At 42.4% G+C, this 19964-nt stretch overlaps 1 protein-coding gene across 2 annotated transcripts in view; it reads left to right on the top strand.

Moving 5' to 3' along the window:
• The first annotated feature begins 8885 nt into the window (after nt 1–8885).
• LOC132095602 (E3 ubiquitin/ISG15 ligase TRIM25-like) overlaps nt 8886–19964 on the top strand; it is a 12120-nt gene continuing 1041 nt past the window's right edge. Inside the window, exons 1-5 of one of the 2 annotated variants that reach the window (XM_059500750.1) lie at nt 8886–9466; nt 14973–15068; nt 15251–15418; nt 15519–15678; nt 19838–19882. In XM_059500750.1, the coding sequence (XP_059356733.1) occupies nt 8912–9466; nt 14973–15068; nt 15251–15418; nt 15519–15678; nt 19838–19882 (1024 nt within the window). In that variant the 5' untranslated portion in view covers nt 8886–8911. Of the gene's footprint in view, nt 9467–14972; nt 15069–15184; nt 15419–15518; nt 15679–19837; nt 19883–19964 lie in introns of both variants that reach the window. The other variant, XM_059500749.1, reaches the window with a different exon arrangement.

The raw sequence follows: 19964 nt of genomic DNA, 5'->3' as shown, positions 1-19964 counted from the left end.
AGGTGAAAATGTCCACATTCAATAGGCTTAAACAGTACAGTAATGTTGTGGGGTAAAAAGTACAATATTATGCTTTGGAATGTAGTGCAATAAAAGTTACTCTTATAAAATTATAGATACTTGAAAAAAAAAATACTTATGTACATTATACAAAGTAAAAATGCTTTGTTTGGCTACCCACTCAGTCAATGTCAATGTCAATGTCACCTTTATTTATATAGCGCTTTAAACAAAATACATTGCGTCAAAGCAACTGAGCAACATTCATTAGGAAAACAGTGTCAATAATGCAAAAATGATAGTTAAAGGCAGTTCATCATTGGATTCAGTGATGTCATCTCTGTTCAGTTAAATAGTGTCTGTGCATTTATTTGCAATCAAGTCAACGATATCGCTGTAGATGAAGTGACCCCAACTAAGCAAGCCAGAGGCGACAGCGGCAAGGAACCGAAACTCCATCGGTGACAGAATGGAGAAAAAAACCTTGGGAGAAACCAGGCTCAGTTGGGGGCCAGTTCTCCTCTGACCAGACGAAACCAGTAGTTCAATTCCAGGCTGCAGCAAAGTCAGATTGTGCAGAAGAATCATCTGTTTCCTGTGGTCTTGTCCTGGTGCTCCTCTGAGACAAGGTCTTTACAGGGGATCTGTATCTGGGGCTCTAGTTGTCCTGGTCTCCGCTGTCTTTCAGGGATGTAGAGGTCCTTTCTAGGTGCTGATCCACCATCTGGTCTGGATACGTACTGGATCCGGGTGACTGCAGTGACCCTCTGATCTGGATACAGACTGGATCTGGTGGCTACGGTGACCTCGGAACAAGAGAGAAACAGACAAATATTAGCGTAGATGCCATTCTTCTAATGATGTAGCAAGTACATCGGGTGTTATGGGAAGTGTTTCCGGTTTACCTAATTAATGCAGCCTAAAAATCCTTTAACGGATTTGGATAATAAAAGCATATTAGTATGTTATGTGTAAGCCAGGTTAAAGAGATGGGTCTTTAATCTAGATTTAAACTGCAGGAGTGTGTCTGCCTCCCGAACAATGTTAGGTAGGTTATTCCAGAGTTTAGGAGCCAAATAGGAAAAGGATCTGATTTTGATATTCTAGGTATTATCAAATTGCCTGAGTTTTGAGAACGTAGCGGACGTAGAGGATTATAATGTAAAAGGAGCTCATTCAAATACTGAGGTGCTAAACCATTCAGGGCTTTATAAGTAATAAGCAATATTTTAAAATCTATACGATGTTTGATAGGGAGCCAGTGCAGTGTTGACAGGACCGGGCTAATATAGTCATACTTCCTGGTTCTAGTAAGAACTCTTGCTGCTGCATTTTGGACTAACTGTAGTTTGTTTACTAAGCGTGCAGAACAACCACCCAATAAAGCATTACAATAATCTAACCTTGAGGTCATAAATGAATGATTTAACATTTCTGCATTTGACATTGAGAGCATAGGCCGTAATTTAGATATATTTTTGAGATGGAAAAATGCAGTTTTACAAATGCTAGAAACGTGGCTTTCTAAGGAAAGATTGCGATCAAATAGCACACCTAGGTTCCTAACTGATGACAAAGAATTGACAGAGCAGTCTCAGTCGCAGACTCAGTCCTACTACGTTGTATGTTCTGTATTTATCTCAACCGCATTGTTGCCGTTTGTGTTATTAACGTGACTTTTGTAAATTTTCAGTTGAGCATCCTAGCTGTCAGGAGGAAATGGAGGCACTTGATGAGATTTCCACCCTTGAAAGCTCAAGTTCGTCTGCCAGGACATCAACCCCGACACCACCACCAGAATCTGCTCCATCAACTTCGAGTGAACCTCGGCGTATTACAATCGGTAAGACATGAACACCAGAGTGAAAAGAAATGTATAATACTGTAATAATATATACTAGAGGTGTAACAATATATCGTGCCATAATATATTTCGCAATACAAAAGCGCAACAATACGTATTGTGGATGTTGACAATATGTATCATGGATAGTTCTCCCAAAATAAAAATTACTGTGTGAGAAAAAATTCATGTTTTCAGAGTGTCAGTACTACATTAAATTACTATATAATGTTGCTTATGATGTATACTAATGCAATGGGGGAATATTTGTGGGTCCTCATAATGGCAAATGTCTTATTACCAGAACGTTAAGAATATTAGTCTAAAATAATTCAGTATTTTCAGCTTCAGAATCATGAATATTTTTATTCTGGTGTCACCATTGTCCTTGGGTTACAAGCACCAAGTCCACGCCTATCCATTTAAACCCACAATGTAATATCCAAGTTTTCATTTTAATCGACAATAATTTTTTTTTTTTTACCTTTTATCATATGTCGTGGAGTATCGCAATATTGTATCATGAGTTCATTATCGTCATATGTTAATATATACATGTCCAATTTAGACATTGTATTGTAGTACTGTAGATATCTCCCCATAATATTGGTTGGCTCAAATCACAAGGATCAAAATGCTTCGCTAAACAAACCAACATTCCTGTCTCTTTTGCATTCCAGGCAAGAGGAAAAGGGGGCAACAGGATGTTCATGCGGCCCTGGTTGAGATGCAGGCAGCTGATGAGAAGCAGCAGGAGTGGTTGGAGAGGATGGAGGAACGCCGTGACCGGCGCTTCGAACTTATGCTGGAGGATGCACGTGAGGCAAGGCGGCATGAGGCTGAACTAACTCGCCAACACATGGAGCAGTCTGCAAGCTTCAATCAGGCCTTCCTCGGCACGCTCAGTCAGCTGGTGCAGGCGTTGAGTAGTCGCCCCAACCCTGTGCCATGATCCAGCCACTTGTGCTCTTTTGCACACAGAACTTTAGACTTGTTTACTTTTTTGGACTTGTTTAATTTTTTTGGACTTATTTAGTTTTTTGTTTGCACTCGTTTACTTTGTTTGCACTTTTAATTTTTGTTTGCACTTGTTTACAAAACCTTTTTTCTGTCGCACAGCTCATTTTTTTGTCAATAGCATTTGTTTGACTTTTTAAATTAAAGTACTTTTTCATTACCTCATGTGTCCTGTGTTCAATGGCCATCTCACACAATTCCTCCCTTACCCATTCTATAAATTGAGGTCGTTTTATTAATGTTCCTGTCATCTGGTGTCAATGACATCTATTGTTTGCTACCTTGGCCATAATGGCCATTTGGGAGATTATGCTTGCCTTAAATACAAATTAGTTAGCAATGTGTTACTTTACATTTATTGCAAACAAAATCTGAATTTATTTATTTTTACAGTCATAGGTATTGCAGAGTAATAAGTCCTTTACCCCAAATATTATAAATTAATATTATAAATATTATAAATTGTTCCCTTATAATTACACGTGTACTTATAAAGTATGTACAATAATTACAGAAAGGTACGCTGTAAATTCGGTGTACTTACGCAGTACTTTCCGGGCTGTAATCATGAATTACTGCATAAATTATTTGTAATTTTCCATGTTTTTTAGCATAATAGGTCATAAGCTACATACCATGTAATATTAAAATAATTAGCCCTTAGTTGGGTAGCTTAGTTATGAAATACTGCATTTTATTTGTATTTTTCATGGTTGTTACTCCTTTATTCACCAAATATTATAAATTGTTCCCCTATAATTACATGTACACACTCTATAATTACCAAAAGGTATGCTGTAAATTATGTGTACTTGCGCAGTATTATCTTAAGCGTTACCAGATTGGCCATTTGATATAGTTACCCAAAATGAATTATACCTCATGTTTAAACACCATTGTGACGAGTGGGGCGGGGCCGAGGGACATGGGAGCGAGGCCGGGGGAGTGATTGGAGATGAACTACACCTGTTCGACCCACCGGTCTCGAGGCCCATGGAGGAGATGGAAGGATATAAAACTGGAGCGACGACAGTGAAGGACGAGAGAGGACCAGGCCTGGGCTTTTAGTTGTGTTTTGGTTTTTATTTTATGCGCACCAGTCGTCCGTGAGGGGCTGGTGCGCTGTTTTGTGTTTATTTTGTTATTAAAATGTTTTTGATTGTCCGCCGGTTCCCGCCTCCTTCTTCCGGATGAATATGAAGGTTGATATCATTACAGTGGTGCCGAAGCCCGGGAGAAGGAGGGACGCGCTGCTGAAGATCCCTCGCCGCTGTGGTGAATCCGCGGTGCCATCGAGCTGGCGAGGAGTGTGCCGCCATGGACGCTCGAGGCGGTGGGCTGGAGCGAGTTGCCGGGGACGGGCGAGCTCGCTACCGGCCGCCCACGATGTGGAGAGACAGCTGCCGTCCGTGAGGGAGCGGAGGAGTCGGCGCCGTTCGCCAGGTGGCCGGAGCCTGCTGCCTCCGCCGGAACGGGGAGGAGCAGGGAACGGGGGACTCCTGCCGGCTTCCCAAAACCGGAGGAGCCGTCGCCGTCCACCGGGCGGCGGAGGAGTGTCGTGCCGTCCGCCGAGGGCCGTCCAGTGCCACCGCCAGGCACCGCGGAGGAGATCGCCCAGCTGGTGGAGGGCCGAGCAGCGGTGCGTCTGGGAACCGGAATTTTTTTTTTTTTTTTCTTTTTTTCCTCTCTCCCCTCTCTCGTCTCTGTCGCTCCTCCTTCCATCTCCTTTTCTCTCGCCTCGTCTGTCCTACCCCCAGGTTCCCGCAGGTCCCCGTGAGCGGCCCTCCCGGAGGGAGGGAGGGGGGGAGTAGAGCGCAGTCTCGGGAGTACCCCCCGGCCTGCGAGGGGCGATGGGGGTATGTGACGAGTGGGGCGGGGACGAGGGACATGGGAGCGAGGCCGGGGGAGTGATTGGAGATGAACTACACCTGTTCGACCCACCGGTCTCGAGGCCCATGGAGGAGATGGAAGGATATAAAACTGGAGCGACGACAGTGAAGGACGAGAGAGGACCAGGCCTGGGCTTTTAGTTGTGTTTTGGTTTTTATTTTATGCGCACCAGTCGTCCGTGAGGGGCTGGTGCGCTGTTTTGTGTTTATTTTGTTATTAAAATGTTTTTGATTGTCCGCCGGTTCCCGCCTCCTTCTTCCGGATGAATATGAAGGTTGATATCATTACAGTGGTGCCGAAGCCCGGGAGAAGGAGGGACGCGCTGCTGAAGATCCCTCGCCGCTGTGGTGAATCCGCGGTGCCATCGAGCTGGCGAGGAGTGTGCCGCCATGGACGCTCGAGGCGGTGGGCTGGAGCGAGTTGCCGGGGACGGGCGAGCTCGCTACCGGCCGCCCACGATGTGGAGAGACAGCTGCCGTCCGTGAGGGAGCGGAGGAGTCGGCGCCGTTCGCCAGGTGGCCGGAGCCTGCTGCCTCCGCCGGAACGGGGAGGAGCAGGGAACGGGGGACTCCTGCCGGCTTCCCAAAACCGGAGGAGCCGTCGCCGTCCACCGGGCGGCGGAGGAGTGTCGTGCCGTCCGCCGAGGGCCGTCCAGTGCCACCGCCAGGCACCGCGGAGGAGATCGCCCAGCTGGTGGAGGGCCGAGCAGCGGTGCGTCTGGGAACCGGAATTTTTTTTTTTTTTTTCTTTTTTTCCTCTCTCCCCTCTCTCGTCTCTGTCGCTCCTCCTTCCATCTCCTTTTCTCTCGCCTCGTCTGTCCTACCCCCAGGTTCCCGCAGGTCCCCGTGAGCGGCCCTCCCGGAGGGAGGGAGGGGGGGAGTAGAGCGCAGTCTCGGGAGTACCCCCCGGCCTGCGAGGGGCGATGGGGGTATGTGACGAGTGGGGCGGGGACGAGGGACATGGGAGCGAGGCCGGGGGAGTGATTGGAGATGAACTACACCTGTTCGACCCACCGGTCTCGAGGCCCATGGAGGAGATGGAAGGATATAAAACTGGAGCGACGACAGTGAAGGACGAGAGAGGACCAGGCCTGGGCTTTTAGTTGTGTTTTGGGTTTTATTTGCGCGCACCAGTCGTCCGTGAGGGGCTGGTGCGCTGGTTTTGTGTTTATTTTGCTTTATTAAAATGTTGTTGATTGTCCGCCGGTTCCCGCCTCCTTCTTCCGGATGAATATGAAGGTTTTATCATTACAACCATCTACATAAGAGGCAGCGGCAAAAATATTTCACAAAATATGAAGAGGCAGGGTAAAAGTAAAAAGGATTTATTCATGTCCATAAAATCAAAACTTAGCGTTTACACAGGTGTGCCTTTGCTATCTGTACAACAGATTTAACTGTTCAAATAACGCATCAGACCCTCGCGTACATCCCTGCCCTCCTCCTCTGCACCCTGTGCCAGTGGCACCACAGGCTCTGCAGCAACAGGTGTATCCCATTCGTGCTGGTAATCCTCTCCATGCCTTTCACAAAGATTGTGCAGAGCACAACAAGTCAACACCATGGACTTCACCAGTTCGATGTCGCTGTCATTCCTCTTCATAAGGCACCGCCACCTTCCTTTGAGTCTCCCAAAAGCATTTTCTACCACCACCCGAGCCCTGCACACTTGACAGGTATGTGTGACCCATCAATGGCACCAACACACTGTGGAAGCCCCCACCGGTTCTCAAAGTAGGCTGCCATCTCTTTGAACTTCTGCTGGTCAGGGAAACATATCTGTTCTGGAACTAACAACATGCTAGCGGCCTTGCAGAATTCCTGGACGCACCGACACACTGTTGTTCTGCTGACACCAAAAAGATGGCCAATACTTCTGTAGTCGCTGTTGGTTGCAAGCTTCCATAGCAATGGCAATGGCAACTCTTTTCTTAAGGGGAACACACTCTCTGTAGTTTGTGTCCTGCTTTTCCATTGCTGGATGCACCATGGCACAAAGGAATATAAATGTTTCTTCAGACATCCTGAAGTTTTTCAACCACTGTGTGTGTGTGAATCCTGGAACGATCACATCCCACCAGTCATTTGAGCGGCTGAAAGTCCAAACGGTTGGTCTGCGGCGCTGATTTTGCACCAGATTGAGTATCTAGAAAACAAACAAACAAAAAAGTTAAGATTAATACAATGTCGCAGTGATGGTGGGTCATTTAATTAAAAGTGCAACTATCATACGCCGGATGAAAAAATACATAAAGTATTATATAAAGTATTATAAACATTGTAAGGGTTACCCTTGGACACGATAGAATATATAAATTTGTTAAAATATCTAATATACTGCACCAGAGAGGGAACTTTGGTGTCATTAAAGCACAAAGAAAAAATAGCTTACAGATATAACTATTTTCTCAAAATTATACTTCTAATCTATCATTAACCACAACTAGTATTGCACTTGTAATAATATAGGCATCAACAGATTCATGTAAAAGTTTAATGATCTTAAAAAGTAACCTTCATAGTGCTTAATGAATAGACTGTAGTTTACAGTTGGCACAGTTAAAATCTGGTTTCACAGGCAGGGCGTATTGTACTTATTTATTCAGTGTAGGGTTATTTAATCTATAACAATATTGCTTAGTTAGCACATAAGACGAAATACATTAATACATGACATAAAAAAGTTAGCTTAGCTCAAGCTTACCCGCCTGCGCCGTCGTGTTTGTCTTGCCTTGTCTTTACTCGCGCGGTTGTCTGTCTCGTCCCAGCTCCTTAAAATTTCCCAAATTCCCCTGTATTTTTCCGCTGTGTTTTTCCTTGCAGCATGTAGCCTTTGCTCAAACAAATATTGTCTCTTCCTTGAGATAAACAGCCACACACCGAGAAGCAAGAATAGGATCTGCTGTATGTCCTCCATTGTTGTTTGCGGTGAACTTTCCTCTTCCCGCGCGATCGAATGACGTCAAGCTACTTTCCGTCATACACCACACCTATCAAGTGACGTTATCACTACTTTCTGGAATACACCGCACCTATCAAGTAAGGGTACTGTTGGCGGTGGAAACGCTAGCCAAATCATGGTTAACAGACCCGACCCGTACCGTACCGTACCACTCGGTGGAAACGCGCCATTATACAATCAACTGCAAGACAAAGAGTTCATCTGGAAACACACAATACTGGAGCAGCTAACAGAACATTCTCCCAACTTTCACTAGCGTTTGAATAGTTATAAATATTAGGACAAAACATTCCTAAAATAATGTTCATGGAACATCTTACTTTAATAATATTTGATAGACATTCTCATAACCTTGAGAGAAATGTTCTTAGATCAACATTCTCAATATGTCTTTAGAATGTTATTTGTACTTACTAATCTTTATAATAAATGTTTTGGTATCCTTTGAATTGTGTTATAATCAAGACCAAAAAACTGGAGATTTAATGCTCTTAGAATATTAAAACTAAACAAAATAACGTTTTTGTAAACTACATAAATATCTGTATATTATTAGATATAATAATATTAAATATTAGGACTAATATTGTTTTATAGTTTCGTCTATATGGACTATTTTTGGAAACGGAACATTTCCTTGAAATAACATGCGTAACCAAACGCTTTCATACGAGAACTTCGTTTCGCCGGGCGCTTGTTATGGAGAAAATAGACATGTTTCCCAACCCTTTAGTAAATATGGGCAGTCCACAGTCCTGTGGAGTCACTCTGTGGAGTCAAAACAATGCCAGAAAGGGAAACTGCAGACGCGTGAAGCGAGAAGGAAAACGGTATCTCGAGCTCTCGACTGAAAAGCAACGTTGCAAATAAATTAGTAGCTGTGGTCATAAAAAATAAGTGTAGCAAAATCATTGCTTTTGATCTGTTTGATTTATATTTTGCAGTTATTTATTTTTGTTAGCCAAAATAATTTTTTTTCACAATACTTCCTTTGCAATTACTTTTTGTTTGCAACCACATTTATTTTTTTCTCAATACCTTCATTTTCGTTGCCTTTTTTTTTGTGTGCAATACTTAAATTATTTTGCAAGTGTGTGTGGCATTGTTTTGATTCCATAGAGTGAGTCACTGTTTCCGAACAAACGAAACTTACGAAAAGTTTCGTTTTCCTCTTTTCTGTTATATGGGGAAGACTGAAATATGGCGGACGATCAGGAATCTCTCAGGTGTTGCGTCTGTCTGGATTTCTTTAAAAATCCAGTCATAATTCCCTGTGGACACCGTTTCTGTAAGGATTGCATTACAGGTTTGTGGGATAAAGATGTGTGCAGATGTCCTCAGTGCAAACAAACTTTTCCCAACAAACCTGTTGTCACTGACTGGCTGCAGATGAAGGAGCTTTCTGAGAAACTGATGAAGATGAGACCAAAGGAGGAGGAAGATGAAGATGCTGAAGCACATGAAGCGAGCTGTGATTCCTGCACCTCCAGAAGAACCAAAGCGGTGCAATCCTGCCTCACCTGTGTCTCCTCATTCTGCAGAAATCACCTGGAGAAGCACAATGATCTGTTTGGATGGAAGAAACATCTGCTGACCGAAGCCACGGATCTTCAGAGCAAAACCTGCTCTCTTCATGGGAAACTGATGGATGTCTTCTGTCGCACTGATCAGAAGTGTGTCTGTGTGCTGTGTGCTATACATGAACACAAGAAGCATGACAGCATCTCAGCTTCAGAGGAAAGAGCAGACAGACAGGTAGATCCTCTCTGATTGATACCTGACAATCCAGATCTCATGAAAGTGCGTAGCTATTGCACGAGTTTATGTTTCGATTTGGCCTACTGTTTACACGTAGAAATGGACTGCAAATGCGTGCATATGATATGCAATGAGTAGAAGTAGGTTTGTGGGGAAGATGCGTATCATATGCACGGGAAAACTGCGTTTTACATGCACGCCAAACCCATCTGTATCATATGCACACCAAAGTCAATTTCTGCGTAATACCACGATGTTCTATCTTTATTTGGCGTACTATTTAAACACATTTTCATGAGACCGGACTGGACCTATAGCCAGCTAAAAAATGTTAAGAACGTCGAACGTTCAAATGTGCAGTTTTTTTAAACAGATTTTTCTTGAATATGTGAACGTCAGAAAAACACTGAGTGACTGTTCAGTTTTTAAATTTATATATGATTATATATAATTATAATACATTTAAGTGCTGCACCCTGCTAGCAAAAAATAAAAAGTGTATTTCTTTCTATAATCACGAAATCTGTAACTTGTTAAGCCAGTGTGACAGTCAGAAATCAGAAGGTTCTTTAAGGGTGCTTTCACACTTGGTTCACTTGCCTGTATGGAATGATATTGCGGACTTTATTCAAAAGGAATTGCAAATTGTATTTGAAACGGTGAATGAAAACGGTGCGATTTGCATTTGCGTTTGGATTATGTCACATTTTATGCGTCCACAAATTGAAAACGCAAATTGTATTTGCAATTGCGTTTTCAATTTGTGGACGCATAAAATGTGACATAATCCAAACGCAAATGCAAATCGCACCGTTTTCATTTTCTATTAAGTGAACGCACAGTGTCTGCCAAATTTTAAATGTAAATGCAAAGTCCGTTTGCAATTGTGTTTCCCATATCTTACGAGCTATGAGCCTGTCATATTTAAATAGCAATATTAATTACCACATTTGCCTTTTCACTCTCTCTGCACTGTGCATGTAAACTGCCAAAACTCAAATGGAATCGCAATACCTTTTGCATTTGAATTTCCAACATCTACACTGAAACCTGTCAATCAAGTTAAAGGGGCGGGGCCATTTTATTGGGCGTGCTTGCATTGGGAAGTGACGTCACTCACAGTCGATGGTAATAAAAGAGGCAATTGATATAATATTTAGTTTAATTTGTAATGACTGTATATATATACACATTTCCCTGAACTAAGTACATTTCTGCTGCTATTATTATGTTTAAATGAAAAATGAAGGAGGCAGTGGTATTTCATATCCTTTTTCATTTTATTGTAAATATACAGTGAGGAAAATTGCAGTAGTCAAGGCGAGCTGACATGTTATCAAGTACGCTGCTGTTTGCAGAATTACCGGACCTGCGTCCTCGCAGACATCACACTCCCGAGTCGAATGCACAAAAGTCTGAACTACTGAGGATGCAAGTCCGAAATCAGCGTACTTTGTATTGAGAAACGCGCGCAGACCTACGTCACCAGTCTATTTGCCTAATCTTCCCGGTGTTACGGTTTAACTGGTTATTGTGTTATCTGGTGACCAACTTTATGGGTCTGGTCTCCGCTGAAGATGTGCTGGAACGACGGCAGCAGATTCGGCGATTCTGAAAGCACAAACTGACATGATATTAAGTGTTAATAAACGCAAACTTGCTGATTGCATGATTCAGATATTCTAGTTATTGATTACAAGTTATTAGTATGATCACCCGTTTGGCGGCTGAAGTTAGTAGGATAAACAAAAAAATAAAGAACGTCTGTGTTGGCGCGGGTTTCGAACACGCGCTAAAAGACAGTGTGCCATGAGAGATGACAGTCACTAACCACTGAGCTACCAATCTACACTGAATCAGCACCAGATCTCTAGATTCAAGACAGGACTTTCGGCTGTACATCGTACGGCTGCTGAATCAAGGAAATTTGACCATGTTAACTTGTGGCCTGTGTTTACCTATTATGAAAATAAACAATAGCAGAACACTGACTACACTTTATGGTTCATGATTTTAAAAAACATTTCATAACGTCTCAGACAACTGTACATTTGTGGCTACTGTGGCTTAATTATAAACACTATCGTTAACTCATATTTACCCTAGTAAAAACATGGTACATTTTAGTACGATCGAAGATACAAAAATTCTAGTAGAACAGACTTGTATATGTGCATTCCCAGAAGAGATGAGAAATGGATTCGTGCTCAGCACTACAAAAAGAGCATAAGGTGTCAATAGCAGGAAACATCTTTTTTAAAGCTTCACAGGATAGAAAATATTAAGTAATTTGTAAGACACATCCTTAATCTTATTGGTTATTAAGTATTTAGATGACAAAGTCCACACACATTAATTAATAATTATTTATTACCGTCGACTGTGAGTGACGTCACTTCCCAATGCAAACACGCCCAATAAAATGGCCCCACCCCTGTCACTTGATTGACAGGTTTCCGTGTAGACGTTGGAAATTCAAATGCAAAAGGTATTGCATTCCATTTGAGTTTTGGCAGTTTACATGCACAGTGCAGAGAGAGTGAAAAGGCAAATGTGGTAATTAATATTGCTATTTAAATATGACAGGCTCATAGCTCGTAAGATATGGGAAACACAATTGCAAACGGACTTTGCATTTCCATTTTAAATTTGGCAAACACTGTGCGTTCACTTAATCGAAAATGAAAACGGTAATGCGCGATTTGCATTTGGATTATGTCACATTTTATGCGTCCACAAATTGAAAACGCAATTGCAAAATCAATTTGCAATTCCTTTTGAATAAAGTCTGCAATATTATTCCATATGCCTGGTCCGAGTTCGGTTGCTCCCCCTGCCCCCGCTGGACTGTGTTCATATTATAATATTTGAGTCCGAACCGCGGATCGCTTGTGTCATCAAGCCAGCAGCTGTTTACCCCATTGCTTGGTAACGACAGCGCAGGAGAAGGCGGCAAATGCATAACATTACTCTCTGCCCTTTTATGTATTACATTTTACGTTTTTATGTACTACGTTTACAGTTCGCGGGTGCGCATCCGAGTACGGAAGACAGCGCTCACATCATCCAAACGAACAGAACTCTGACATCAATCGAACCCGGGTGCGCACCAAAAGTGCTAGTGTGATAGCACCCTTAATTGTGATTTTGGCTCACATTTAACAAAAACCCACCAATTCACTATCTCAACAAATTAGAATACTTCATAAGAAAAAATAACATTTTTAGTGAATTGTTGTCCTTCTGGAAAGTATGTTAATTTACTGTACATGTACTCAATACTTGGTAGGGGCTCCTTTTTCTTTAATTACTGCCTCAATTCGGCGTGGCATGGAGATGATCAGTTTGTGGCACTGCTGAGGTGGTCTGGAAGCCCAGGTTTCTTTGACAGTGGCCTTCAGCTCATCTGCATTGTTTGGTCTCTTGTTTCTCATCTTCCTCTTGACAATAGCCCATAGATTCTCTCTGGGGTTCAGGACTGGTGACCAACAGGTCATTTTACCAACTTTTGGTGTTTTTTGGCAGTGTGGGCAGGTGCCAGATCCTGCTGGAAAATGAAATCAGCATCTTCAAAAAGCTGGTCAGCAGAAGGAAGCATGGAGTGCTCCAAGATTTCTTTGTAAGCGGGTGCAGTCACTTTGGATTTCAAAAACACAATGGACCAACACCAGCAGATGACATTGCACCCCAAACCATCACAGACTGTGGAAACTTAACACTGGACTTCAAGCAACTTGGGCTATGAGCTTCTCCACCCTTCCTCTAGACTCTAGGACCTTGGTTTCCAAATGAACCCCAAAACCTTCTCTTAACTGAAAAGAGGGCTTTGGACCACTGGGCAACAGTCCAGTTCTTCTTCTCTTAGCCCAGGTAAGACTCCTCTGACGTTGTGTGTGGTTCAGTAAATCTCTTGACACGTCTGTGTGTGGTGGCTCTTGATGCCTTGACCCCAGCCTCACTCCATTCTTTGTGAAGTTCACTCAAACTCTTGAATGGATTTCGCTTGACAATCCTCATAAAGCTGTGGTTCTCTCGGTTGGTTGTGCATCTTTTTCTTCCACACTTTTTCCATCCACTCAACTTTCTGTTAACATGCTTGGATACAGCACTCTGTGAACAGCCAGCTTATTTCCAATGGAGTTCTTCTGACTTCTACTCCTTGTGAAGGGTGTCAATGATTGTCAGAGACCATTTTGAAGGCTCAGGAAACCTTTGCAGGTGTTTTGAGTTGATTAGCTGATTGGCATGTCATCATATTCTAATTTGTTGAGATTGTGAATTGGGGGGTTTTTGTTAAATGTGAACCAAAATAATCACAATTAAAAGAACCAAAGACTTAAATTCAGTGCACACAGACTGAAGTAGTTTAATACATATGTTTTTGAGTTGAATTACTTAAATGAACTTTGCTACAACATTATACTTTATTGAGAAGCAGCTGTATATAGTCAATTCAAATCAATGCAAGACATCAAATTCTCAAAGATAAATGTAAGAGTAAAGGATGCATAGCTGACTTCAGGAAAATACATATTATAGAGCATGTGGACACCCTTCATACTGCGGGCTTTCTGGCTACAGAACCGCCCAGCAATGATTTGTCACTTACCCTGTATACTCAACTAAGAAATTCATGTTTTTCAAATCAGTTGTAAAAGCATAAAGACGTTTTGGTTTGTTCGACCCTAAAATGGCACACACCTTCCTCAGCAGAACACAATTCTACAAAAGTTTTCAATATTTCTCATAATACAAGTGACTACTGTGAAATTGAGACCATTTTACCAATCACACAAAGACCTTTAAAATGATACCAAACATGAAGTGGAAAAATCAACATATTCACAAGAAATAATACGTGACATATGATATTCTTTCTTTTGGGGGAGAAAAGTGAGAGTCAGAGTCAATGAGGGAGAGGGTCGTAAAACAAGAAGGACAGAGGAGCTGTTTGCTGTCTTTTAGTGCAGTTTTATTGCATGTCATCTGTTTTGTGTGAGCTTCTGGTGTTTCAGATTCATGAGAAAATAATTTCATTGGGAAATAATTTTACTACTTTCACCCTCATGTCGTTCCAAACCCCAAAATTAAGATATTCTGATGAAATCTGAGACCGTAATGATTCTGAGCCTATAGACAGCAATGCTAAGACCCAGGAAGGTAGCAAGGACATTGGTAAAATAGTTCTTGCAACATCGGTGCTTCTACCATAATGTTATAAAACTACAAGAATACTATTTGTGTGCAATTAAAACAAAAATAATGACTTTTTTTGACAATTTCTTCTCTCGGATTTCATCAAAAATATCTTAATTTGTGTCACCCATGAGGGGGATTACTTAATGACAGAATTTTCATGTTTGGGTGAACTGTCCCTTTAATTCAGTATGTGTGTGTCAGAGACCCATTGCGGATTGGGATTATTCCATTTATTTCCTTCACTTGATGATGTGTATCTTAATCTAAAAGTCTAAAAGCTTTATCTGCTATTGTCTGTGGCCAGATCAAGTTAATGGAAACACGTGAGAAGTTTCAGCAGAACGTCCGAGACAGAGAGAAGGATTTCAAAGAGCTAAAGCAGGCAGAAGACTCCATCACAGTGAGTATTGATTGCATCCTCAGGAGACATCTATTTCAGAAGAAACACCTGAGAAGCGTTTGTTAGTCTGTGAGAAACAAGGATGTGTTAACTGAAGAGTGTTGTTTGTGGACCAGTGTTCAGCGCAGACGGCAGTCTCTGAAAGTGAGCGGATCTTCAGTGAAGTGCTGTGCTCCGTTCAGAAAACAAGCGTCCGCGTGAAAGAACTGATCACAGAGCGACAGAGAGATGAACTCAGTCGCATCGAAGGACTTCAGGAGAAAGTCCAGCAGAAGATCTCTGAGCTCAGGATGAAGGAGTCTGAGCTCGATCAGTTCTTGACCACTGAAGACCACATTCACTTCCTGCAGGTACAACTAACTCAGACAATGATGATCAACAGATGGATTTATCAAAACTTATTTTTTTAAAAACTAAACATTTTCTTCATTATTTGTATTCTGTGTGTAGAATTACCCAAAATACATATCCGAAAAATTTCAAGATCTTTCCAACATTACTGAAAATCCAAAAGCCTATTTTCGCAATGTGGAGCTGCTGCTTTCTAAAATGCAAGAGCGATTGCTGGAGGTCACCAAAGAGACCGAGATCAAGATCAGATATGGAGAAGGTGAGAAGACTTTATTTAAATGTATATTCCCCTGATGTCACAGACAAGGCTTAGGTCTAGGTCTGTAAGTCTGAACTGTGCAACTGAAAGAAACCTGCACTAATTGATCTGAAAATACACCAGAGCCTTTGTTCTGGCTCAAGATGCACACCAGTTATGTATTTTCTAAAGCAAGTTTATGAAAAATTACTTCAATGCCCTAATTAAACTATGGCTTGAGACCTGTATGTCTGTGAAACCACATATGTTGATCTCATCTTGCTACTTCAGCCACAACATTACTGGGTCATTCTGTGTCAGATCAAATAATTTCAGAAACCTCCCTGGCTCAGATTTTTGATTTTGCTCATATTTTATCTGGAGAAAAATAAACATGCACAGGAAAGAAAGACAAAATGTAAGATGTCATGGATGAATATTTACTGAATAATCCACTATTTTGTAGAGGGGGTAAAGAAAACTGGTTAAACTAAACAAACTTTAGAAAAATAATTTATGACACAGGTAAGATTTATGAAACAGGTGTGTTCAATGCAGTTGTTTTGACGGAAGGAAACAAGATACATTTCTAGTGTCAACCATAGACTGTATAAAAACAGGTTTCAACATTATTTATTCTTCAGATCTTCATTAAAAGAAAAGAAGTATCATCTTTAATCAAAGTGACCCACATTTTGTTTTTGACCCACTGAAAATGTGAATATGTGAAACGTATGTTTCTTTTCACATATAGGAGTATTGCTTTTCTCCTCTTTCGTTACTTTTTGTATACCTTGTTCTCAAATATCTTACACCTGTAGTCACTATGTGCTTTCAGATCTCTACTATCACTACTAACACTCGGAGAGCACGCTACGGACGTCGCAGGAAGGCCTGTCCCTCTGACCTCTACTACTACGCTCTCTATTCCAGTTGGTCTCTGGAACTGCCAGTCTGCAGTTAACAAAGCAGACTTCATTTCTTCTCTTGCTACTCATTCCGGTCTCAACCTCATGGCACTGACAGAGACTTGGATCAAACCTGAAGATACTGCCACCCCTGCAGCCCTCTCCACTAATTTCACTTGTTCCCACACTCCTCGTACCACTGGGAGGGGTGGAGGTACGGGTCTCCTTATATCAAAAGAATGGAAATTTGATCTTCAGCCATCACCTACAGGTACTGGTTCATTTGAATTACATGCCATTACTGTAACCCACCCTGTTAAAATCCAGTTTGTGGTCATTTATCGTCCCCCAGGTCAATTGGGAAACTTCTTGGAGGAGTTGGATGTGCTGCTATCAAACTTTCCTGAAGATGGTACTCCTCTGGTACTGCTTGGTGACTTCAACATCCACCTAGATAAACCCCAGGCTGCTGACTTCAAAACTCTGCTCGCTTCATTTGATCTCAAGCTAGTGTCTACTACAGCGACTCACAAATCAGGCAACCAACTGGACCTCATCTACACGCGCTGTTGCTCTGTGGACAACTCTTCAGTTGCTCCACTGCACACCTCAGACCACTTCCTCATTACTGCTAACCCACTCCAACGCAGGTCACCTTTCGACGGAACCTACGCTCACTCTCTCCATCTCGCCTATCTTCTGTGGTTTCATCCTCACTTGCTGCACTCTCTCAGTTCTCTGCTCTGGACACGAACAGCGCTACGGACACTCTTTGCTCCACTTTAACATCTTGCTTGGACAACTTTTGCCCACTGTTGTCTAGACCAGCACGCACCGCCACATCTGCCCCCTGGCTGTCTGAGGTTCTCCGTGAACATCGCTCTAAACTCAGGGCTGCAGAGAGGAAATGGCAGAAATCAAGAAACTCTACAGACCTCAGTGTGTATCAGTCTCTCCTCTCTTCCTTCTCTGCAAATGTCTTCACAGCTAAAACATCCTACTACCACAACAAAATTAACAGCTGTTGTGATGCTCGGACACTCTTCAAGACTTTCTCTTCTCTTCTTAATCCGCCGCCGCCACCTCCTCCATCGACTCTTACAGCGGACGACTTTGCAGTTTTCTTCACAAATAAGACTGGATCCATCAGCGGCCAATTCTCCACACTGCAGACTGAGGACAACTTCACAATGACCGATGCACACTCTTTCTCCTCCTCCTCCCCACTCTCAGAGATGGACGTCTCCGAACTTCTCCTGTCCAATCATCCTACTACTTGTCCACTTGATCCGATCCCCACTCACCTCCTTCAAGCGATCTCTTCTTCAGTCATACCTTCGCTTACTCACGTTATCAACTCCTCTCTTCACTCTGGAACATTTCCCTCAGCATTCAAGCAGGCTCGGGTAAGCCCACTGCTCAAGAAACCATCACTAAATCCAGCGCTTCTTGAAAACTACAGACCGGTATCCCTTCTTCCATTCATTGCAAAGACACTTGAGCGAGCGGTGTTCAACCAGTTTTCTATATTCCTTGTACAGAACAACCTCCTGGACAGCAACCAATCTGGCTTCAAAAGTGGCCACTCAATCTGAGACTGCCCTGCTCTCGGTTACTGAAGCCCTGCGACTAGCAAGAGCATCTTCAAAATCTTCGGTACTCATCTTACTGGACCTTTCTGCTGCTTTTGACACTGTTAATCACCAGATTCTCCTGTCCACCCTCAGAAAGATGGGCATCTCTGGAACAGCACTCCTGTGGGTTAAGTCCTACCTCTCTGACAGATCCTTCAGTGTGTCTTGGAGGGGTGATGTTTCAAAGTCACACCACCTTGCTACTGGGGTTCCTCAAGGCTCAGTACTTGGACCACTTCTCTTCTCAATCTACATGACATCATTAGGATCTGTCATTCAGAAGCATGGCTTTTCTTATCACTGCTACGCTGATGACACCCAACTCTACCTCTCATTCCAACCAGATGACCCGACGGTAGCTGCTCGCATTTCAGCCTGTCTGAGTGACATCTCTAGCTGGATGAATGACCATCACCTTCAGCTTAACCTTACGAAGACAGAACTCCTGGTGATTCCAGCTAACCCATTGCTTCATCACAACTTCTCTATACAGCTGGGCTCATCAACCATTACTCCTTCGAGGACAGCTAGAAACCTAGGAGTTGTGATGGATCATCAGTTAAGCTTCACAGACCACATTGCTACAACTACCCGGTCCTGCAGGTTTGCCTTATACAACATTAGGAAGATTAGACCCTTCCTGTCAGAGCAAGCCACCCAACTTCTTGTCCAAGCTCTTGTTCTCTCCAGACTGGACTATTGTAATGCTCTCCTGGCGGGCCTTCCTGCATGTACTATCAAGCCTCTGCAATTGATCCAGAATGCAGCAGCGAGGGTTGTCTTCAATGAGCCAAAGAAAGCTCACGTTACTCCGCTCCTCATCAGGTTACACTGGCTACCAGTAGCTGCTCGCATCAAATTCAAGGCACTGATGCTTGCCTACAAGACGACCACTGGCACGGCACCAACTTACCTAAACTCATTGGTTAAATCTTATGTGCCCTCCAGAAGTTTGCGCTCTGCAAGTGATCGACGCCTTGTGGTACCATCCCAAAGAAGTTCAAAATCACTCTCAAGGACCTTTTCCTGGACTGTGTCCAGCTGCTGGAATGACCTCCCAATCTCAATTCGTACAGCTGAGTCTTTACTCATTTTCAAGAAACAGCTAAAGACTCATCTTTTTCGCCTGCACTTAACCAACTAACACTAGCACTTTTCCTTTTCTTGTCTTTTAATTAAAAAAAAAAAAAAAAAAAAAAAAAAAAAAAAAAAAACCTACCTATGCGTTCTATACTAGACTAACTGAGACTTGTCATGGCACTTGTATACTGTTGTTGTTCTCTTGTTGACCTGACTGCTTCTGTTGTTCTCATTTGTAAGTCGCTTTGGATAAAAGCGTCTGCTAAATGATTAAATGTAAATGATTAAATGTAAATGTATGTCTGGAACTGAGACTTGTCATGGCACTTGTATACTGTTGTTGTTCTCTTGTTGACCTGACTGCTTCTATTGTTCTCATCTGTAAGTCGCTTTGGATAAAAGCGTCCGCTAAATGATTAAATGTTAAATGTAAATGTAATATTGAAATATTGAAAATGCTTATCATTGTTCTGTGTGAACCTGTGCTGATGGTTACAGTTTAATATAAGTTACTCCCATTATTAACATTATTAACATCTTATGTGCTTTTCTCCTCAGCTGTGCCTCCTAAAGCTGATGCACCCGTCTCATCTTCTTTTATAGGTTTATAGGAAGTTGCAAACCATAGTAATAATACAGACAGCCAGATACAGTAAACAGTCAGGTACAGCATTAAAGAAAAAAC

The sequence above is a fragment of the Carassius carassius genome, chromosome 19, assembly GCF_963082965.1.
Source record: "Carassius carassius chromosome 19, fCarCar2.1, whole genome shotgun sequence".
Classification (NCBI taxonomy): domain Eukaryota; kingdom Metazoa; phylum Chordata; class Actinopteri; order Cypriniformes; family Cyprinidae; genus Carassius; species Carassius carassius.
This window is presented reverse-complemented; position numbering and strand designations above follow the sequence as displayed.